Source organism: Panthera leo, chromosome A1 (genome assembly GCF_018350215.1).
Source record: "Panthera leo isolate Ple1 chromosome A1, P.leo_Ple1_pat1.1, whole genome shotgun sequence".
In the NCBI taxonomy this organism is placed as follows: domain Eukaryota; kingdom Metazoa; phylum Chordata; class Mammalia; order Carnivora; family Felidae; genus Panthera; species Panthera leo.
In genome coordinates this window covers 211,789,200-211,813,780 of record NC_056679.1, presented here as the reverse complement: position 1 = coordinate 211,813,780, position 24,581 = coordinate 211,789,200, and the positions used below count along the sequence as shown (strand labels likewise).

At 41.7% G+C, this 24,581-nt stretch overlaps 1 protein-coding gene across 1 annotated transcript in view; it reads right to left on the bottom strand.

Annotated features, from left to right (window-relative positions):
• The window catches only part of ADAMTS12 (ADAM metallopeptidase with thrombospondin type 1 motif 12), a 307,211-nt gene that overhangs the window by 206,632 nt on the left and 75,998 nt on the right, over window positions 1-24,581 (bottom strand). The window contains exon 3 of the mRNA XM_042903184.1: window positions 6,550-6,700. Within this exon, the coding sequence (XP_042759118.1) occupies window positions 6,550-6,700 (151 nt within the window). The remainder of the gene's footprint in view (window positions 1-6,549; window positions 6,701-24,581) is intronic.

Here is a 24,581-nt window from a genome sequence, read left to right as displayed (position 1 = left end):
AGGTGTTTCATAGGTGTAAATTAAAGTCCATTAATAAAGTCAAAGTAAAGAGAATTATTCTTGATAATCTGTAGGTCTGATTTAATCAGCTGAAAGATCCTAAGAGCAGAGCTGAGACTTCCCAGAAGAAATTCTGCCTTGGACAGCTGCTTCAGCCTAAGCCTGAGACTTGCAGCCTGCCCTTCCTCACAGTCTGCCCATGGATTTTGGATTTGCCTTGCCAGCCCCCGCTATTGTGGTAACCACTTTCTTGCAATAAATCTCCTAATGTATATTTCTTACTGGTTCTGCTTCTCTGGCTGAACTCTGATTGATGCACACAGCCAGCTGGGGCATCTACTGCTCCCTACTTTTGCTCTGGGGAACAATGGTAAGTTTAAAAGTCAGATTAGAGGGATGCCTGGATGGCTCAGTTGGTTAAGTGTCTGACTCTTGATTTCCGCTCAGGTCTTGATCTCCCGGTTCATGAGATAGAGCCTGCCATTGGGCTCTGTGCTGACACCATGAAGCCTTCTCTCTCTCTCTCTCTCTCTCTCTCTCTCTCTCTCTCTCTCTCTCCTCTCTCTCTGGTCCCCACCACCCCCCGTGCCTCTCTCTCTGTCCCCACCCCCATGCATGCACTTGAGCCCTCTCTCTCTTTCCCTCTCTCTTAAAATAAACATTTTTTTTAAAAGTCAGATTAGAGAATAAATGAAAAACTGAACCAGAAAACAAAGAAACTAGTAAGCAAACTTAAACTTGGTTCTCCAGGCTTGAACTCTGGGACAGGAGAGAAAACTATTTATGGAGAATCTATAGCCACAAGCCATAGATTTGGGGTCCAACTTCATAACAAATACGTTTGTTAAGTTCAACACTAAGCATAGAGAAATACCACTTCATATCCACCAGACCAGCCAAATATAAAAGTGAGAATAGCAAGTATTGGACAGAACATGGAACAGTGGGAACTCTCATTTACCATGCTTGAATATCAACTTTGGAAAACAAGTTTGCATCATCTGGTAAAGTCAGATGTTTATAGACTATGAGATATTCATTCCACTATCTTTGATAAGGACTTGAATCCTAAGAAACATGTATAAGAACAGTCTTGTTTTTAAATTTTTATTTATTTAAATTCAAATTAGTTAATATACAGTGTAGTATTGGCTTCTGGAGTAGAACTCAGAGATTCATCACTTCGGTATAACACCCAGTGCTCATCCCAACAAGTGCCCTCCTTAATTCCCATCATACATTTAGCTCATCACTCCACCCTCCCCCTCCACCCTGCAGCAACCCTGTTTGTTCTCTATATTTAAGAGTCTCTTATGGTTTGCCTCCTTCTCTGTTTTTATCTTATTTTTCCTTCCCTTCTCCTATGTTCATCTGTTGTGGTTCTTAAATTCCACCTATGAGTGAAATCATATGATATTTGTCTTTCTCTGACTTATTTTGCTTAGCATAATACACTCTAGTTCCATCCACATTGTTGCAAATGGCAAGATTTCATTCTTTTTGATGACAAATAGTATTCCATTGTATATATATACCACATTGTAGGGATTGACTTAGTCACAGAGACCCTCCATCCTGTTATCCTTAAAGAAAGCTTCTGAGATCAAAAAGCACATGAGTTTTGCACAACTGCAGAGTCAAATGTTATCCAGTTCAATGTAAATATATACCACATCTTCTTTATCCATTCATCAGTTGATGGTCATTTGGGCTCTTTCCATAATTTGGCTATTGTTGATAGTGCTGCTATAAACATTAGGGTGCATGTGCCCCCTTTGAATCAGTATTTTCGTATCCCTTGGGTAAATCCCTAGAAATGCAATTGCTGGGTCATAGGGTAGTTCTCTTTTTAATTTTTTAAGGAACCTCCATACTGTTTTCCAGAGTGGCTGCTCCAGGTTGCATTCCTACCAACAGTGCAAAAGGGTTCCCCTTTCTTCATATCCTCGCCGTATCCTCTTGTTTCCTGAGTTGTTAATTTTAGCCATCCTGACAGGTGTGAGATGGTACCTCGTTGTGGTTTTGACTTTTATATCCCTGATGATGAGTGATAGTGAGCATCTTTTTAAATGTCTATTAGCCAACTGGATGTCTTCTTTGGAAAATTGTCTATTCATGTCTTTTGCCCATTTTTTCACTAGATTATTTGTTTGGGTTTTGAGTTTGGTAAGTTCTTTATAGATTTTGGATACTAACCCTGTATACAACAGATCATTTGCAAATATATTCTCCCATTTCATTGGTTGACTTTTAGTTTTGTTGATTGTTTCCTTTGCTATGCAGAAGCTTTTTACATTGATGAGGTCCCAGTAGTTCATTTTTGCTTTTATCTCCCTTGCCTCCAGAGACATGTCTAGTAAGAAGTTGCTACAGCCGAGGTCAAAGAAGTTGCTGCCTGTTTTCTCCTGTAGGATTTTGATGGTTTCTTATTTCACATTTAGGTCTTTCATCCATTTTGAGTTTATTTTTTGTGTATGGTGTAAGAAAGTGGTCCAGTATCATTCTTCTGCATGTCACTGTCCAGTTTTCTCTTCATTTGCTGAAGAGACTGTCTTTTTTCCATTGGATACTCTTTCCTGCTTTGTTGAAGGTTAGTTGGCCTATATCATTGTCCCCAACTGGGAGCAGTTCAGATCTACACACAGGAGACAGGATCAGGTGGAACATTCACATAATGAAATGCAGTGATAGGGAAAATGAATGAATTATAGCTACATGTCCTGGCAAAAATACAAGGTACAGTGACAAAAATCCCAATTCATGCATAGAGGTCCCATTTTCCTTCATGGTCTTACCAGATACTATAAAAATAAAACTAGGACCAGATCCCGACTTACCCATGTCTCACATCCAGGCTGTCAGCTCTGAAGACCAAGAATTATATCCTATTCACATATGAACCCACAGAACCTAGGGGAGCACCAGACATAAAGAATGTACTCAGGGCACCTGGGTGGCTCAGTCAGTTAAGCGTCCAACCTCAGCTCAGGTCACACCGACAGTACAGAGGCTGCTTGGGATTCTCTCTCTCACTCTCTCTCTGCCCCTCCCCAGTTCATGCTCATGCACTCTCTCAAAATAAATAAACAAACATTTTAAAAAGAATATACTCAATATATAGATGTTGAATGAATAAATTTTGAACACAAAAATGCATGCCAGGAACCAGACCTTATGTTCCTAACCTAGAATACCTAATGCATCAAATCCCAAACTCTGACCTTACCTGCCTAGACCTCTTCCCGCCATTGATAACCCTGTAGCTGTTAGCATCAGACCTATCTGACTAGTGTTAATTCTCCCCTTCCCCAGTCTCCTAAAACCATAGTTCCCCCAGATATCCATGTAAAACCCACTCAAGTCCCAGTGTGATATGTTCTCGACAAAAAACTTCAGGTAAAGGAACTTGTCATTGTTGGTAAAATGAACTTTTAGACCATATTGATAAGGGACCCATTGTGAAATTCCTGAACACCTTTCTACATGGGAAATAAACATAAGTAAAGGGACACATTTTAGATGAAAATAACTGATACATTTTCTCTCTTGAACTACTAGAGCATTTTTAAAGTACATCTTTTTTTTCACTACCAAGGGTGTTTCTGCCTTGAACATTACAAAGGCAGAACATGTTACACAAGTAAAGGTGATCTTTCTTGATATAATCACAGTAATTCAACCTCGAAACACCAACTGACCTAAGTATGAAGTGTACCTTAATGTTGGCTAATGACATGGCCACTGTCAGTTAATTCCATCATCTCGGCAGGGTAATGTGACATAAGAACACCACAATTACCTTGTTTAGAAAGACCAAGTACATTTAAATAAAGCAAGATTTTTAAAACTTGCTTTGTCATATATATTTTAAGAATATTCACAAGCACATTAGATTATTCTTAAATCTCTAGCTGTCATTTCGGCATTAAATCATATTGTTGTCTTAGGAAGGGAGATGTTCACAGAACTGACACCTTCTGAACTTCTAGAAAATACACATTTCTCTTTTCTTTCTATCAGTGTTATGCAGACGAGAGGCTAGTATACTCTAGTCTCATCTATCTGGCTATGAATCACTACTTCATTCCAATGATTTACTAAATTTCTAGTTTGCACCTCCTACTATGTTACATACTGTTTGGGAAGGGAATTCCTACTCCAATGGGGCTTTCAAGACTGTTGATAAAACAAGATTTACATATTCAAAGAAGACATAAGAATAAACATGAGGGAGTATAAAGCCCAAGGTATAATAGAACCTTGACTTGTAAGCTTGGCCAACTTCAGAACACCTACTGCTTTGATGGCTTTGAATGTTCACTCCCTTCACCAGAGCACCTGAGTGGCTCAGTTGGTTAAGCATCTGACTTCGGCTCAGGTCATGATCTCATACTTTGTGAGTCTGAGCCCCACGCCGGGCTCTGTGCTGACAGCTCAGAGCCTGAAGCCTGCTTCGGGTTCTGTGTCTCCCTCTCTCACTGTTCCTCCCCTGCCTGTGCTCTCTCAGAAATAAATAAGTATTTAAAAAGCTTTTTTAAAATAGAAAGTTCACTCCCTTGTCTGAATCACATTGCATCTTTGGTGAAAAAAAGGAGCTGCATTAGGCATTCTGAAAGGTCCTTCCAAAAGAGCTGTTCTGCTCTGACAGTGGGAGGTTTTAAGCAAGTTTAAGAGAATATCTTTTAGAAGATATGTGTGGAGAAATTCACAACACAAATATTTCTCCAAGTAGGATTAATCAGAGCAGTTTCCAAAGTAATGGTAAGCCTTAGGGTTGGTGGGGAAACACAATAACGAAATGATATGACAAGTGCCATAGCTGAGGTATTGTGCGTGACCTAACAAGGACAAGACATTTGTAAACCTCTCTTTTCCTATCCATCCTTTCTGCCTTTATGACTAAATATGTGCCATTCTCAACTCATTATTAATGAACTCTACCTCAACAGAGATATGTTCAAGGCAGGTGGATGAGGATTAGCCTAACTCATTTCACAGAGCAACTGTGGCTACAGAAGTGAGTCTCCAGGCAAGTTCACTCACTGCCCTAATCACTCTCTCTGCCATAGTGATGACCCAGTGATCTAAAAAATAGTAAATCACACATACAAGTGTTATCCTATCATCCAGTGTGTAATAGGAATTGGGAAAGTCTTCAAGTGATTAGATCAGAGCCCTAAAATTTCACACTGAGACTAGGTTATCTGAATTAGTAATTTAATCAATCAGATCATCCAGAAGTATCTTCTCCCAGTTCTTGCTCGAAGGAGATTTAGACAGTAAGTTTTCCAATTAAGGACAAAGTTGGAATGGCTTCCTAAAGTTAAAGAATTTAAGCAGCTGTCCATTTTCATGTAAAAACACATTATAGACTCAAAATTTCTTATTGTTTACATACTCTGCTCTGCTAAGATTACAGAAGAAACTCCCAGGAAAGTTACCATCTATCCCAGGGTCTGGGTGAAGTCTGTAGAGAAATTACTTGTACCCTTGTCCTTTCCTTCTCTTGCCTGCAAAGCTCAAGTTCTGAGTCCTCTCAAACCATGATCAGAATCCACCAGCGCTAATTCCTTCACTATCTATTTTCTCATTGAGGTCCATGGTTTCCAAATCCTTAAGACATATAAATAATATTAATGATTCCTTTTGTTAACTGGCCCCCGGCCCATAATTTTTTTCCTCTGAAGAAAGGAGAAACTATGCAATATTTAAGAAAATGTTCCCATTTCCAGGGGCGCTTTATGCATAGATTATTATCTTCTACAAATCAAAGAGAATGTGGGAATTGCAAGTAAATAACTTGGGTCAGTTTACCTCTGAAAACTACCTGAAACTGTTTAGCACAAGACAGAGAGGACCAGTTCAGGTCACTCCAAGGTCCAAAGGTCAGGAAACATGTCAGTGAACTACAAACAAAAGGCAGCCAAAAGAAGCTTAGCTCAGTTCATCATCTGATGAATATCTGTTGATGTATCTTTCAGTTTATCTTCACACATCATTATCAGCATCATCAAGCATTTAAATCTGCCTTCCAAAGGCAGATATGACAAGCAGTTTGGTAATATTCCACACTATAACTTTGTTAAGAGTAGAAATCATTGTCTTTAATTTAAACTATCTTCCTCTAGAGGATTCAAAAAGTTTAAAAAAAAAAAAAAACAGGGGCACCTGGGTGGCTCAGTCAATTAAGGGTCCAACTCTTGATCTCAGCTCAAGTGTTGATTTCAGGGTCATGAGTTCAAGCCCCAAACTGGGCTCCACCCTGGGTATGAAGCCTACTTAGAAAAAAAAAAATTCACCATTGTGCATATCATGTAAGTATCATTGATTAATGTGGCAAGGATGTAGAAGATGCTTTCTCCCCTTCCCATTAAGAATATGAAGAGACTATGGAGAAGTGAAATGATTCTACAGGGGCACATACTTTGTGGCAACAGAAGAGTGGGGAGGAGATAAAAGATTTGAGTAAGAATAAGTCATGATGTAATAAAACAATAATAGAACCAAGACAAACTCCTAAATGCAGTAAGGAAATTTAAGTCACAATACCCTTTAATCCGCAGGTTGGTTCCTTCTGCTCTGGAGCTCTCTGACTCTGCCTCCTGTAAATGATGTGTGGGTGGTGCTCTCCCTCAGTCAGTGGATGCTTTTTGACAGGCTCAATGAAGAAGTCTCCATGCGGTAGATGGAAAAATCCAGTCTGTAAATACACATAATGCAAAGGCCTATTTGAATCAATTCTGTATCTATGTAAAGACAATTAGTAAAGTGAAAATTACATAGATCACAATGATCCCTAAAATTCATAAAACCAATGCTTTTATAGTCTGCCATCTGATGTCCCAGAAAAGCTACACATAAATAAGTTAATGAAATGTCATAGCTTATAGTCATAGTTATTCAATGTTTTGGGGTCATGGATCCCTTTGAGATTCCAATGAAAAAAGTATACCATACACATGTAACCAAATGTGGCACACAATTATGCAAATTCATCCCCCTGCCCCTAAAACCCATTGCTGGGTATCTAGGAATCTTAAGTTAAGCACATATGCTTCTCAGTTGCCCTGTTATGGAGTTGGTACCTATACTCCATACTCCACTGAAAATTGTTTGGAACGTTTACCTGTATGTGGGTAGCCCAGCCTCATGTTCATATGGCTGCTTGACTTGAAATGATGCCATTCTGCTCTCAAGGAAACAAAGAACAGAATGCTGAGTCCCTGATCTGAGACTGAGTTTCCTGGAGTCTACAGTGCAAAGTCCTCTGTCAATTTCCAGGGGAAAGGGGCCACTCTCATTTCACAGTTATGGGAATCAGCAATATGCTGGAGAACGCCCATCAATGAGTAACTTCCTGGAGGTCAGGTCTAGAAGTGGTATATGCCTCAACTCTCTTTTCTCTTCAGGAAGTTTTCTTGGTCCCCATTTGAGATGTTTAGAAAACTCCTTTGCCAATGATCTCCTAGGATGGACTTAAATCTAAGGATCTGAGTTTTATATAAATGAAAAAAAGAGCTTGCCCTAGAAGACCTGCCTAAGGCATCATACTGAAGTGACCGGGAGCTCAGACTCTGGAATTTTAGTGGGTTCAATCCCAGCTCCTCCATATATTAGCATCGTGACCTTGGGCAAATGACTTGCTCAGTTTCAGCCTTCTCAAGTGAAAAGTGGGAATAATCAAATGTCGTTATGAAGACCAAATGAGTTAATGTATGCAAAGCTCTTAGAAGAGAGCCTGGCTCATAGTCTTATTGAACATTAAGCGTTTCCATATTTTATGTCATCTCATTGTATAGAATCAATATAGCCATTTAGTCAATAATAAGCTTGCAAAAGTAAACCTGGAAACACTGGAGGCTTAGGGAAACAGTGAAAGCTTCCAAGTTCAAGCCCCTCACTATACCTCAGCAAGCCAGGGCTGCCCTGCTCTGCAGACAAGTCTGAAGACTCTCTGAGCAGCCTCCACAGTCAACAGGCAAGAGGCGCTCCATGAAAGGAGGCTGCTCTCTATGGCCAGTCTCTAACTTGGGTGTCTTTCCAAAATATTTGCTTCATTAGACCAGTAATATAACCAGATCTTAACATAAATGTCACAACTGGCTTCCTGTTTTGATTACTGATGTTAAAATATCTTTAATAACAAGGGGAATAGGAAAAATGGCACACTTAACTGGCAGTCATAAGAACAGCTGTGTGGCTTTGAATAGGTCACCCAGCCGGTAAAACAGAGATAATGCCTACTACCTCACAGGGCTGTTAGATGAACCAAATCAGCTAAGGCTTATAAAAGTGCCAATGCAAAGTGCTTTACAAATGCAGGGTGGTAATGCTTTAACTACCACTAAATCAGCGGTTACATGTGACTTCAAATTTCTGACCTTTCTTAGGAGACATGACTTTTTTCTCAGAATCTTTCTCTGAGGCCCATGGGATTGAGAGAACTAACAAGGTCCAGACTGTAATAAAATAGCTGTAAACAGACTCGTGCAGTGCTGAGATTTGGTTCCATTTCGACACTGAGACAGAGAACAGGGACATGAGGAGAATGTGAGCCTGTTGCTGATAAAGCTCATTTGTTCCACAGAAATAAAAACTCAAGGGGGGTGCCTGGGTGGCTCAGTTGGTTGAGCGTGCGACTTTGGCTCAGGTCATGCTCTCACAGCTCGTGAGTTTGAGCCCTGCGTTGGGCTCTGTGCTGACAGCTCAGAGCTTGGAGCCTGTTTCCGATTCTGTGTCTCCCTTTCTCTCTGCCCCTAACCCACTTGTATTCTGTCTCTGTCTCTCTCAAAAATAAATAAACATTTTAAAAAATGTTTAAAAAAAGAAAGAAAGAAGAACTCAAGGACCCCCGAGGGAAAGCTGATGTGGGGTCCCTTTGTGCAACTGCTATCAACTTAATACTGATGTCCTTGAAGAGAAAAAATTCACCAACAAGAAGGATTTATTGTTATTTCTTTAGCCTTACATTTGGACTCAGGTAGTACAGAAGAAACAAATGGGGCTCCAGTTGAGAATATATAACTATTTACGAGTAACATGAATGAGAATGCACGCAAGCCAAACAAGCATTTTCCCAAAGCACTTTTATCTGCATTCCTCCACGAGGCCAGCCTTGCCAGCCTGCACCCGGAAATCACCTGTTCAGTCTAAATATTCCTCAGAAGCTGGATGGTGACCTGAGAGAGCTGGCTGACTCACCAGCTGGAGGGGAAGAAGGACACCTGCTCACATGCATGGACCCCATGTGTGCGTCACACAGAAGAAGAGGGGATGAAGAGACATCCACTGGTTTGGAGGAGAGTGTGGTGGAAAGATTCCTAGCTGAGCTCTGCACCTCTCTCTCCACCAACACATAAACATAAAGCTGTATACAACTGGTATCCAGGTGGCTACAGTTTGTTGGTCTCTTCCCACCTAACCAGAGCCAGGTCATGCTGGAAGAACTCATCTATGGTTTGCTTTCCAGATGAAATACTGGCTCCATGCTTTCCTGAAGCTGAATGCCCAAGAGAATCACCTTCTATTACCAGTTCTGGATCTGAGCCAAAAAAGTCACTTTTCATTCCAAGCTGCTCTGTAACCTGCTCACCTTTCTTAGATCCTTGAAGGAGAATGGGAATAGACTCAAAAGAAGTATGTAACTCACTGGGGACTTGTACTCTGTTCCCAGAAACACCAAGGCAGAATGAACCCCAGACATAAGCTCAAAGAAGACAAATTGGCCCTTTCTCTCCATTGTTATCTACTCTTCCCCCTCGGCATCCAGTAGTCTCAGCAAACTGCTAACTCCCTTTTGGAAACAGGCTCATGTCCTTGTTTTAACTAAGTTATAAATATCTATGAATGCTTCCTGAGGCTATCTTCTAAGAATTGTTTTAAATAAACTTTAATTTGAAGATTTATAAACATATGGAAAGATATACAAATCATAACTGTAAAGTCCCATAAATCTTTCACAGATGGAACACCTAAATAGAGAAAAAGAACATTCCCAGCAGCTGAGAAACTCCCTGTTCCCTTCCCAGTCAATACCATTCCCCAAGGGTAACCATTATTCTGATTTCTAACACTAATAAATTAATGTTAAGCCTATCTTTAATTCTTCACAGGAAGCATTACTTGACACAAAAGAAAAAAGTGTCTACTAATTGGTTTAAACTGTTAGAGACTGAACAAAGGAAAAGATTTTAAGGCAGGTGGATGTCTTAAAGCCTATTAAATCAGACTCTTCATATTGCTTTATGCTTGTCAGGCAAACTCAGCTGGTGGTGATGAGACAAGGGGCTGAGCCACCTTGGCGTGAGTCAGCTGTCATTGAACCTCTACTACTCTCTGCTAAGGAAAGGTGGGGAAGGACCTTCACAGAATCTTTGGATCCAATTTACTTTCCCTAGTCTCAGACTGAATAGTTGTCTACAACCTCTTCTCCACCCATCAAAAGTGTTAGTCGTCTTGATGTAATTGACACCATACTTTAGTTACTGCAATGATTTGGGCCTAGTGGGAAACGGGCAGTGTCTCACAAGGAATTTGTGAATGGGGTGTTCTAGAATCACACAGCCTAGACACCCTGAAGAGTCACCTAACCTGTGCTGGCATGCTTTCCAGTTTTGCCACAGGTAAAACCCTGCAGACTGAAGAGTAACAACAATGGTATTGCAAATGACATAGGAGAGAACTGCCAAATCAGTTCCATCCCTCAGGACGCTGTGTAGCACAGTGGAAGCGGGTGCTATTCACATAGGAAAAAGCTGTGAATGTACTCCCCTGGAGCTGTGCAATGGAACAATCCTGCCAAAACTCATCATCCTGTCCTGGAAGGAAATTCCTTTTCATTTGAAAATTTCAGAAGTTACCAGATCAACTTTTTCTTCCCATGGTGACAAAGAGAATATGAGCAACATAATGGTTTGGGATAAAGAGGCACCCAAGGTATTCGGGTATACTGCATGAATCACTGGAAAAGATACCACCTGTCCCCCATTATAATACAGAGGAAAAGGATAAAAATGCATCCCCGAAATCATCCTTACAGATTATAAATCTATATCTGTATCACTGGGCCATCCCTGTGCTAAGAGCTCTAAGAGGGGTAGTGACTCCTGCCCTCAAGGCTTATAATGCAGCCAGGAAGACAAGACTTGATATAGAGCACCCTCTAGAAAGGTGTGTATTGGTGAGGGGTACCTCCCTAGGTGCTAGAGATTCCAGTGCTGGGATTCAGGGAAGATGAAGCCCAGTGAGGGCGAGTGCTTTTAATGTTTATTCATTTTTTGACAGAGACAGCATGCTAGCAGGGGAGGGGCAGAGAGAGAGGGCGAGACAGAACCCAAAGCAGGCTCCAGGCTCTGAGCTGTCAGCACAGAGCCTGACGCGGGGCTCGAACTCACAAACTGTGAGACCATGACCTGAGCTGAAGTCAACCGCTTAACCTACTGAGCCACCCAGGCGCCCCTCGAGGGCGAGTGCTTTTAAGAGGGCAAAAATAGAAGACTGCACTTCTAGTCTACAAAACACTTGGCAGAGCCCTAAAGCCATGACAGAACTATTAACATTTTTGTTGCTGGTCTGCAAGAGGCAGAGCGTTTTATCATTTAATATGTAACCAGGACCCCAAGTGAGAAGTCAAGAGATGACAGAAGCCACAAAATATAGATGTAAGACCACTGAGAAGATTCCTACAGGAATATCCCACCCTCTGCTGTGATCCCAAGAGTTCCCTGACATGGCTCCATGGAGCCAAAGGGGAGAGTGACTGGTAATGACATAGACTCATGAAGGCTGTGCATATTAGTCTTGGCAGCACTAGTAATTCATGTGGTTTGAGGAGATAAAACTCAAGCCAAGAAGACATTCCCTGATGCATCCAACCTGGTAATTACCATATGTCAGGCAGATATTATAACAGTACAGATCTGGTCCCTATCTCCTGGAACTGTTGCCAAAGAGAACTTCCTGTGATGTGGAGATGTTTTATATCTGCACTGTCCAATTTGATAGCCATAAGCCTCATTTAACTTTTTTTAAAATTAAAAAAAAAATTTTTAATGTTTTATTTATTTTTGAGAGAGACAGAGACAGAATGCAAGTGGGTTAGGGGCAGAGAGAGAGGGAGACACAGAATCAGAAGCAGGCTCCAGGCTCTGAGCTATCAGCACAGAGCCTGACATGGGGCTCGAACCCATGAGTTGTGAGATCATGACCTGAGCCAAAGTAGGATACTCAACCGACTGAGCCACCCAGGCCCCCCTTTTTCAAAATATTTTATTTGAGTAGAGTTGACAGGTGTACAACATAGTGAGTCAGTAAGTCTATACATTATGCTATGCTCACTACAAGTGTAGTCACCATCTGTCACCATACAACGCTGTCACAGTATCATTGACTACATTATCTATGCTATACTTTTTATTTCCATGACTTGTTCATTTCATAACTGGAAGCTTATAGCTCCCACTCCCCTTCACCCATTTTTCTCATCCTCCCATCCCCCATACTCTCTGGCAACCATCAGTTCTGTCCTCTGTATTCAAAGGTCTGATTTTACTTTTTGTTTGTTTGTTGATTCATTTGTTTTGTTTTTAGTTTCTACATATGACTGAAATCATATAGTATTTGTCTTTTTCAGTATAACTTATTTCACTTAGCATAATATCTTCTAAGGTCTCTCCAAGTTGTCACAAATAGCAAGATCTCATTTTTTATGGCTGTGTAATATTATTCTGTGTGTGTGTGTGTGTGTGTGTGTGTGTACATCTTCTTTGTCCATTCATCTATCAATAGACATTCAGGTTGCTTGCATATCTTGGCTATTGTAAATAAAGCTGTAATGAACAGAGGATTGCATGTATCTTTTCAAAATAGTATTTTCATTTTATTCAGGTAAATACCCAGTAGTGGAATTATTGAATCATAGAACAAAGCTGGAAGTACCACAATTCCAGATTTTAAGATACACCATAAAGATGTATTAATCAAAACAGTATGGTACTGGAATAAAAACAGACACCCAAATCAATCTTAGAAATAAACACTTGCTTATATGGTTAATTAATGTATGACAAAGAAGGCAAGAATCTACAGTGGGGAAGGACAGTCTCTTCAATAAATGGTGCTGGGAAAGCTGGACAGGAACATGCAAAAGAATGAAACCGGACCACTTTTTTACACCGTACACAAAAATAAACTCAAAATGGATTAAACACCTAAATGTGAGACCTAAAACAAAATCCTAGAAGAGAACACAAGGAGTAATTCCTTTGACATTGGCCATAGCAACATTTTTCTAGATAGGTGTCCTCACACAAGGAAAACAAAAGCAAAGGAAAACCATTGGGACTACATCAAAATAAAAAGCTTCTGCACAGTGAAGGGAAGCCACCAACAAAACAAAAAGGCAACCTACTTAATGGGAGAAGATAGTTTCAAAAGATATGTCTGATAAGGATAAACAAACACATAGAGAACTTCTACAACTCAACACCAAAAAAATATGATTAAAAAAATGGGGAGAGGACCTGAGTACACATTTTTCCAAAGAAGACATCCAGATGGCCAACAGACACATGAAAAGATGCTCAACATGACTAATTATCAGGGAAATGCAAATCAAAACCACAATGAGATACCACCTTCAACCTGTCAGAATAGCTACTATCAAAAAGATAAGAAATAGCAAGTGGTAGTGAGGATGTGGAGAAAAAAGAACACTTGTGCACTATTGGTAGGAATGCAAATTGGTGCAGTCACTAGGGAAAACAGTATGGAAGCTCCCCCAAAAATTAAAAATAAAAATACCATATGATCCAATTTTATTTAACTTTAATTATTATCTTGAATTAAAACAGCCACAGGTGGTTAATAGCTACCATATTGGACCCGTATTTCTAGAGACTGGCTGACTAACAAAGGAGATCCACAGCATATGGATCATACAGTGATGAGGGCTGTAATCAAGGCAAATATGAAGACCTACTTTAAAAGAAAAACAGACAAGGGGCGCCTGGGTGGCTCAGTTGGTTGAGCGTCCGACTTCGGCTCAGGTCATGATCTCGAGGTCTGTGAGTTCAAGCCCCGCGTCGGGCTCTGTGCTGACAGCTGGGAGCCTGGAGCCTGTTTTGGATTCTGTGTCTCCCTCTCTCTCTGACCCTCCCCTGTTTGTACTCTGTCTCTCTCTGTCTCAAAAATAAATAAAAACGTTAAAAAAAATTAAAAGAAAAACAAACAAATGTGACATTTCACTATAACAGTTTGTTTTTCGAGATCAAGTCAATCAGGAGTCAGTTTGAAAACACCAATGTACTGCACACAGACTTCGGAGAATTGAGAGAGAGAAGTAAGTATTAAAAAATGCAACATTTGCCAAAATTAAAATGAATCATCAAGAGCAAATTTGGCAGGAGAAGGACTGTGAGAGGGGGCTGCCATTGTCCTGAGACCAGAATGGAAGGGGCGTGGATGTCCCAGCAGGAGCTTGGGACTGGAGTCGTGATCATATAGAATTGGAAGCCAGGCTCCACTTATAGAAGGAGTTGTTCCTCTGGGAGCTCTGGAATGTCAACCTACATGTCCTCACACGTCTCCCATGCCCTTCAGAGAAGCCTGCCACAACCCTAACATACAAAAGACCAATCCCACTCACTGGCTGGCAATTTGGAGTCTAAATAGTAGGAAAAAAAATCCCTTCACTTAAAAAAAGTTAATGAAATGGATTCCAAAACAAATATAAGATGAAAAATCCATTACAGGGTTTAATGGAAATAGCATGAGCTGTGTGATCTTGGTCAAATTAGTCAATACAGGGAGCCCCAGTTTTCTCATCTGTAAAGTGGGGCAAAATCTGCCTTAATTTGCAGGGTTGTATCTATCAGAGATGTCATATGTAAAGTTCCCAGCAGAAGGCTTTACCATATTTACTGGTACTCAATAAATGCACTGTAGCTGTCATAGCATCATCCACAGTAAGCATAATAATACATAGTGGTGAGGAAAGAAAGTCTCTCAAGTCTACCTGCTTGGTTTGTCTCTTAGCTGCAAGTAACTTAACTTCTCTCTGGGCCTCAGTTTGCTCATCTGAAAAATATGCATAGTGAGAGTAACTTGTTAACTTATTAAAACTTATTGTGTATATTAAATGAGTCAGTATAAAGCACCTGAATGAATGTTAGCACATAAGTGCCTAATAACAGTTAGTATGATAGCCTACGGAACATTTCCCACAGATGCCTGACGTGATGGTTAATTTTATGTCTTGACTGGACATGGAATGCCTTGATTAAATATTATTTCTGCATGTGTCTGTGAGGGTGTTTTCATATGACATTAGCATTTTAATCAGTGGGACCCAGTAAAGTAAAATGCCCTCCCCACTATGGGGTGGCCATCATCCGACCCCTTGAGAGTCAGATCTTCTCTGGCCCTCAGACAGGAACTTATACACCATCAGTTCCCTTGCTTCTCAGGCCTCAGACTCACACTAAATTATGCAATGGTTTGCTTGGTTTTCTAGCTTGCAGATCGTGGGAGTTTGCAGCTTCCATAACTGTGCAAGCCAATTCTTGACGATAAATCTCTATATGTACGTATGTCTATATTACACTAACTAGGGAAGAATCAGTGGTGATGGGGTGTACATGGAGTTATGTGGAAAAAATCTGAAAGGAGACAGAATTAATAGATTTCACGTTCTTCCTTTGCTGATAGTCTGAGAGCTAGAAGTGATGGTGGAGGCCTTCTAATCAAACCTGTGACACATCACAGGTTTGTCAGCCTGGAAAGTCGATTCTCGGGCAGAATCAAGCTTAATTCCCAAAATGGGATTTCTCCAAATGAATTAAGGCCGAAATCTTCAATACAATTAATTTCAAGTCTCTAGGTCAACCATGGATGCCAAGTCCTGGCCTCTTTTCTCCCTGAAAATAGTATCTACAGCACAGGTTTTCTGCCAAACTTTGGAGACAAGGCTGAGTGAACAGTCAACTCCAGCACTAACAAGCAGTGGAGCTTTGCACAAGTAATTTGGTCTCTCTGAGACCTCGGTTTCCTCATCTGTAAAATGGTGATGACAACATGTTCTTTGCTGAGGAGACTTAGTAAGAACTGAACAAGGTAATACGTGAAAATTACTACAAACAGTGCCTGGCCTTCAGTAAATGTGGCTGTCTCTTATGGATTTCCTCAAGGTGATGGTATTGGGACTCTTCTCTGTGACTAAGTCACTTCTTCATCTTGCAGCATGGTAAACACAGTGGTTGACTTTGAAAGTACTCAGGTTTTGGTTCCAGAAGTAAGGGTAGAAAGGCTGTCTCCCAATTCGTGTTCTCACCGGATAGTACCGGGAACTAAGTACTTTTATTCCATTATAATTTCCAAGCGTTGTTCACATAGATTCCCTGACTGTTGTTCTTAGGGAAGAAAGGCTAAGTCTCTGACAGAAGAAGAGACATTCATCCCACTAAAGTGGATCTTTAGAAATAAAACTGCAATCACCAAACAGAACAAGACATCAGATGACCTACTGATTTCTAATTTTAGTGTGCAAAGGAATCATGGAAAGCTTATTAAAAATGCATATGCCAAGGAGTCTTGACCAGAGATTCTCATCGGTACGTCTAATATGAACCCAGGAATCTGCATTTTAGCTAGCACTCTGGGATTTTTGGTAGAAATAATCCATGTATCACACTTTGGGAAACATGACACTATTCTGTTAGATGGTGCTTGATTATTTTTCTCTTCTTCCACCGTCAAACCAGTATAACACTAAGGTTATGGAGAAATATTAGCAATGACCCCAATTAAACACTGAGTTCATCTCAATTAAAAGAAGTTTCAGCTGTAACAATTGTTGATTGCAGTTTGTGGAAAATGTTCCCCTGAATCTGAGGTTCACAGACAATGCCCATAACATCTTGGCAGATCAGGGTGATAAAAAAGGTCAAAAAAATTTAAAACATTCTAGGAAGTAGATTCTCTAATTGAATAAATGTTTTTGGATTTGAAATGTGGGATCATTTCACATTAAGAAGAAGCTTCCCTGACAGAAATGCCGAAGAACCCTTCCAAACCTGTTATTCTCGAAAATTAAAAAAGGAATTCGTTACATCTCAAACCATACATCCCTAGATAAGCTAAGACAACCAAGGAGCACCAGCTAAGACACACTGTAGCAACCAAAACTCATCAGAACTCTTCCACACTGCCTTCAGGGACAGGGCGGGAGCCTCATGGATGATAGTGACTTACAAAATGGTCTCAGTCCTGAGCAAAAAGAGAGATGCCAGAGACTTAAGGTCATTTGGGACTACTTCTCCTTCTCTCAATAATCTTCAATCAGATAAATATCCTGTTTCTCAGAATTTCTCTACAGCTTTGCCTCTGGGTGTGAGGAGGGGCGGCTCTAAGCAGCCATCCATATTTGCCATCACCAGAAAATGAGGAGCCCGACTAAAAAGAAGTGGGGGGAAACTGCCAGCATATTGGAGGCCCAGGAAACATGTTATTAGGGAGAACAACAGGGGAGAACCAGCTTCGCGGCAGTGGGAGCATTCTCTCCCATGGAGACCAGAAAACCGTGATGGCAGATTTAGCCAAGATACAGCATTATTTTGTCATGATGTCCCAGCAGGTCACCCTTCTCAGTCCAGAAACCATCCTCCACGGGAAGGATACAAAGCCCTTCCTGGGCCGTGGAGAACACGGCCCTGGTTCTGCTTCTCCCACCATGATGGGCAACAATCCCTGCCTGGGAAGTGCTCCGACTCCTGGAGGAAAAAGCAAAGCAGCCAGCCAGGACTGTTGCCATGGCCACCAAAGTGGTTTTGGTCTGATACGTACCATTCCGGGGACGTTTAACAGTGGCTTAGAGCCAAAGGTGGACGTCTTCTCTGGTGAACTAGTGATGGGAATAGGCAAACCATGAGGGAATGTGATAGATGTTAACTTCACTAAGCGCCACAGCAGAAGAAGGGTTAAAACAGGAAGAGGAAGAAGGTCTAGTGTGAGACGTTTATATCCTCATTACATCTCTAAAATGAAAAGATAAAAAAAAAAAAAAAAAAAAAAAAAAAAGATTTGCCTTCCAAGGGCTCTTTCATTAAAGAATAAGTCCACACTCACTGTCTCTGCTTTCTAAACTCCCCTGAAGTCACAAATGTAGCAGAATGAACTTTAGTTATTCCTAATCCTCCACTGCCCTGTAACAACAGGTCAAAAAGTAACTAACATTTTTAGCCAAGGACACACAAATTCTTCTTTCTCAGTAGAGCAGAATTTTACATCCTTGAAGACAACATTAAAGTGGTAGGGGGAAGGGGAATACCAGCTCAGAAAAATCCTAAATGACTGTGCTTCAGAAAGAAGGGAGTAGGGGCACCTGGGTGGCTCAGCCAGTTAAGCGGCCTACTCTTGATTTTGGCTCAGGTCATGATCTCAAGGTTCATGGGTTCGAGCCCCGTGTCAGGCTCCACGCTGACAAGTGCGAAGCCTGCTTGGGTTTCTCTTTTTCCGTCTCTCTCTGCCCCTCCCCCACTTGTGTGCTTGCATACTCTGTCTCTCTCTCTCTCAAAATAAATAAACTTTAAAAGAAAGAAAGAAAGAAAGAAAGAAAGAAAGAAAGAAAGAAAGAAAGAAAGAAGTAGTTGAGAGTCCTGGAAATAATCCAGGTGTAGAAAGCAGCCCCTGGAGGGGCGCCTGGGTGGCTCAGTCGGTTGAATGTCTGACTTCGGCTCAGGTCATGATCTCTCAGTCTGTGAGTTCCAGCCCCGCGTCGGGCTCTGTGCTGACAGCTCAGAGCCTGGAGCCTACTTCGGATTCCATGTCTCCCTCTCTCTCTCTGCCCCTCCCCTGCTCTCTCTCTCTCTCTCTCTCTCTGTCAAAAATAAATAAACATTAAAAGAAAGCAGCCCCTGGAGATGGAGGGGCTGGAAGGGAAAGGATCCGCAGAAGATCCAAGATGGAATCATTTCTTCATATGAGAAATGGGGAATGCCTACTTGATAAAGAATAAAGGAACCATTATGAAGAACCTATTACAACAGCTGGCACATAGCATTAATTCAGAAATAAGAGTGGCTTTCTCTAAAATCAGAGAATCTTATCCTAAGACACTTCAAGGATTCAATTTTTCAGCTGATACTGGAACTATGTCCTCAACTCCACTCATCCACACCACAAATGCTCTTCTGCCAAGGAGAGATAAGTTCCTAAGGTATCCACTTTGGTTAAATTATTTTAACTATTAGAAATCCTTTCCCTTTGTGGTGTTAGAAAATCTGTGTCCCTATAACTCCCACTCATCATCTTAGTTCTGCCTTCTGGAGTCATACCGGAATATGTCTATATCTTTTATTCATAGTATCTATGTAAATATATTGGATACCATTCGTCAGGTGCCACTAGGACGTCTCTTTTCAGGGTACATATTTCCATTTCCTTCAACCCTTTTTTACTTCCTGTTGTGCCAATCCATCTGGTAAACCTCCCTGCAACCATACTATAGCTTGTCAATATTTCTTTTAAAATTACACAAGAATTGGGCATGGAGAGTCCAGCAGTTCAATGCCATCATCTCTGGAGAAATAAAATAGTGGGAAAGGTATATTTTTTTCCTTCACAATAATCAAATTCTTCAGGGAAGAAATTAGTAAGGCAAAAATTTGGTCTAATAAAGGACTTACTTCTCTTACTAGGGCTTAACAAAAATATCTATTTTCTCCATGGTATTACATGGGGTCCAGGAAATGAGCTCTAGAATTGAGCAAAATACATCGTGACACCACTGATGATAGAATGCCTCAGTGCTCGCTGACGTTTAATGACTTTTTTTTTCTTCAACAGGCCCTGAGCTGACCAGACATCTTTTTCATTAGAGTTTGATTTCCCTGCCATTCTGCCCATTCCTTCAGCATCGGAGTGGAGAAGGCCCATAACCAATTAATGACGGTGCTGTCCGGGGTATGAAGACACCACACCAAAACCAGCCCTCTGCAAACAGTTCCAATATGTCTGCAAAATGACAGGCAGTGCCTGGATATTACATTTCAGGGCAAAGGTTGATTTCGAGAGTACATAGCAATGATTTTTTTTCCCCCAATGTTTTATTTCAAAGAATTTCCAAAGTACAGAGAATTCAAGGATTAGTATAATAAACACCCATATGCCACCACCTAGATTCAACAAATACTAGTATTTTTCCTCCTCTGAAATGGACATGCTGCATTATTTGAAGATAACTTGCAGAGACTGTGGGAATCCAGCATTAAATACTTCAGTACGCTTGTCCAAAGAAGCAGACATTCTCTTATTCAATCACAGTTCCATTACCTCACCTAAAAAAATTCGTAACAATTCCACAACATAACCAAATTTTCATTCCACTTCCAAATTTCCCAGTGTCCCCAAAATGTCTTTTAGAGCTATTCACTGTTCGTTTGTAATCTAGAGTCTAATAAAGTTTACTACAATGCATTTCGTTGTTATATAATAAGTTATTTTTTTTAATACTTCATATTACCCCAAGCACATAGCTTTAAAAAGTAGAATATTTATTAAAAGCCTGTTACGAAAAACAAGAATCTTCTGCTCTACTGCACCCAATCCCCAGAGGTAATGACTTTTGGCTTTTTTAACTTTATTCTTCTGGAAGCTATCGCTGTATTTCTAAATAACATGCTGTGCTTTTTTTTTTAAATCAGTTTTAGACATTTTCTGAAGTACTGTGCCTGCCATAATAGATGACTCTCTTACACAATTCCTCTGCCATTCTCCCAATATCATTACTTCCATCAAACTAATACATACAACTCTATTTACATTATTAAAACAGCATCAAGACAAACCTGGTCCTCAGCCAGTATGTACTGATACAACTTGCCAGCCAGTACTATTCTCCCAGGTTGGTCTCTATGCCACACAGGTACTAGTAGCTTCTTTCTTGTACAGCTTTTGCTTTCCTTGGAACTCTTATCTTTTCTTATTGCATCACCTCCTTTGTTACTACAGTTCATCTTTTTTTTTTTTTTTAATTTTTTTTTCAACGTTTTTTATTTATTTTTGGGACAGAGAGAGACAGAGCATGAACGGGGGAGGGTCAGAGAGAGAGGGAGACACAGAATCGGAAACAGGCTCCAGGCTCCGAGCCATCAGCCCAGAGCCTGACGCGGGGCTCGAACTCACGGACCGCGAGATCGTGACCTGGCTGAAGTCGGACGCTTAACCGACTGCGCCACCCAGGCGCCCCCAGTTCATCTTTTTAAAATCCCCAGCATACCAGGCATTATTATATGGAATTCCCTTTTTTTTTTTAAATTTGTTTTAATGTTTTATTTAGTTTTGACTGAGAGAGAGAGAGACAGAGCATGAGCGGGGGAGGGGTAGAGAGAGAGGGAGGCACAGAATCTGAAGCAGGCTCCAGGCTCTGAGCTGTCAGCACAGAGCCCCACGCGGGGCTGGAACTCACGGACCACGAGATCATGACCTGAGCCGAAGTCGGACAGTCAACCAACTGAGCCACCCAGGCGCCCTCCCCCCTTTTTTTTTTTAAGTTTATTTATTTATTTTGAGAGAGAGAGAGACCGTGCACATGTGAGTGAAAGAGCAGACCTAGGCCGGCTGACTAGTGACTATGTCCCCGACATGGCCACAGAAAGAAGTTCCTGCTCAAACCTCAGAACAGGCCTCCTCCCCTTAAGTAACTTACCGATTGATGCCTTCTTCCGAAGTCTGAGGTGGGAGGAAGGGGAGTGTGAGAGGCGTGGAAAGTGTGAGTAGAAGAGAGAGGGCTTCTCTCAGGTAGGGGCCAGAGGCAGGAGCCCTCAACCCTGTCCAGGCTTAGAATGACCCGGGAGCATTTTACCCCTCCCCAAACCAATTAATCAGAGTCTCTGGGGATGGTGTTTGGTGCTAGGTATTTATATAGCACAGCAAGGCTGACAGCCAATGGTTAACAGGTGACCAGTGAGAAATGTTCTGTATACACTGAGGCCAAACATGTTAGATATCCTCAGACACAGTGGTTCTTAAACTTCAGGTGCATCAGAATCTCTTGGAAGACTTGTTCAAACACAGATTGCTGAGCCCCACCCCCGGAGTTTCTGATTCAGTGGGTCTATGACCACCAGGCCCAACATTTGCATTTTTAACAAGTTCCAGGTGACGCTGATAATTGCTGATCTGGGACCACACTTTGGCAGCGAATCGGCTGAGTCCACGACCCTTCCCCAGCCAATCGGCTAAGGCCATGATCCCTATAAAACCTTTGTGCTTTTGAAACTCCCTCTCCCCCTCCCTCTCCTCCCTCCCCTCCCTCCCCTCCCTCCCCTCCCTCCCCTCCCTCCCCCCCCTCCCCCTCCCCTCCCCTCCCTCCCCTCCCTCCCCCTCCCCTCCCCTCCCTCCTCCTCCCCTCCCTCCCCCCCCCTCCCTCCCCCTCCCTCCCCCTCGGGTATCTCACTGCTGCGTGGGTGCAGGTAGGAGATTGAGCTCGAGCTAGCTAGCTCAAATAAAGACTCTTTGCTTTTGCATCGGACTCAGCTCCCTGGTGGTCTTTGGGGATCACGAATTCTGGGCACAACAGTGAACAGGGGGTGGGAGCAGAGAGTGAGAGACAGAATCCCAAGGAGGCTCTGTGCTGTCAGCTCAAAGCCCTACTCAGGGCTTAATCTCACCAACCGTGAGATCATGACCTGAGCCAAAATAGTCAAAGGCTTAACTGACTGAGCCACCCAGGCATCCCTGGGGCTCTCCTTTTTCTTGGAAGTCTTCCCTGGAGCTCTTCATTTCCTTGTGGCTCCCAGGCCAGCCCCCAGCCCCCAGCCATCATCCAGGGACTCTGTGTAGGGCACCTCCAAGTGAGATCCACTGATTTCAAGGCTCTCATATTGGCATGTCTGCTTTATCCAGCATGCAATTTTTAAATTGAGAAATCTAATCTTTCCTGACTCTCCATCCTTTTGGAAGAACCTCCACCTCTCTCCCCAGAAGGTTCAGGAATCTTCTCTTTACCCACCCTACTTGGAAATTTCACAATGAAGTACCTTTGAGGGAGCCTTCTAACACCCATTGTACTCAACACTCAATGTACCTTTCATTCTGGACACTGTGTCTTTCAGTCCTTCAGTTATGAAAAATACTCTTGGATGTTAGACCCCCTGGATTTCTCTTCTATATCCTGACCATTTATCTCACATTTTCCAAGCATCTTATCTACTTTTTGAGAGAGTCTATTGGCTTTATCTTGCACTATTTCTATTGGTTACTTTCTAAATTCAATCTTTTTTCCCCGTCCAGAGAGCTCTTTTTTTGGCCTCTAGTTTTCCTTTTCACAGGACCTTTTTCTTGTTCTATGGATACAATCTAGTCTAGAATATTTCCACGAACACTAGCTAAATGTTTTGAGGTTTACTTTTTTTGTTTGTTGCATTCCTTTCTGCTTCCTGCATTATCTGATTTCTCCAAAGTCAATTTTTCCTGTTTATTTACTTTGCTCTACCTCTTTTATGCATAACATTTTCCTAAAATGTCTTGACATCCTTGCTTCACCATCCATATCTCTGAGGGGTGCTGAAAAGCTGGTGATATGCTCTATGTAAGCATGGAGGAATTCTCATTTTTATGCACATGTTTATTCATTTTTGACAGAGAGAGAGCAGGGGTGGGGGAAGGGGTAGAGAGAGAGGGTAATAGAGGATCCGAAGAGAAGTCTGCACTGACAGCACTGAGCCCAATGAGGGGCTCAAACTCACGAACTGTGAGATCATGACCTGAGCTCAACTGACTGAGCCACTCAGGCGCCCCAAGCATGGAGGACTTTTGACTCTTCAAGCAGAGGTCTGGCAGGTACCTGATCTTTATGGATGGAGCATTTCCTAAATGCCAGGACATAAATGTCTTTTTTTTTTTTTTAATGCTTTATTTATTTTTGAGAGAGAGAGAGAGACAGAGTGTGAGCGGGGGAGGGGCAGAGAGAGAGAGAGGGAGACACAGAATCCACAGCAGGCTCCAGGCTCCACGGTTCCAGCACAGAGCCCGACGCGGGGCTCGAACTCACAAACCGTGAGATTATGACCTGAGCCGAAGTCGGCCGCTTAACCGACTGAGCCACCCAGGCGCCCCAATAAAGGTCTTTTTTTTCTGGACCGTTAAGTTCCTGCAGAGAAAAAAGCTCTAGTCTACTGCTTAGGGGATAGACACCTGGCAGTGTATAATCCTGCTGGAGATTGTGGAAGCACACGGCCATTCTGTTTTCAGTTCCAGCCTCCAGCCTCCAGCCTGCCCTCTGTCACATCTAGAATCTCCAAGTCCCAAACCTCTCTGGGTGCTCCTGTGTCAAATCAACTTTCTTTCTGTCTATAGCCCACCAGTGTGCACACTCTGAGGTGCAGCTCACATGGCCATGAAACACATGGCCATGGTGATTTCTCATCTCACTTCATCTTCTAGAATGTTGTCAAAATGTCATATACTAAGATGACTCCTTTATTCCCTTACTGTTAGGAAGGAGACTTATTTGTTCCACCTGTCATCTTTGAAAATGTGTTGATGGTTTTAGAAACAATTGAAAATAAAAATAATTAGATTAATTA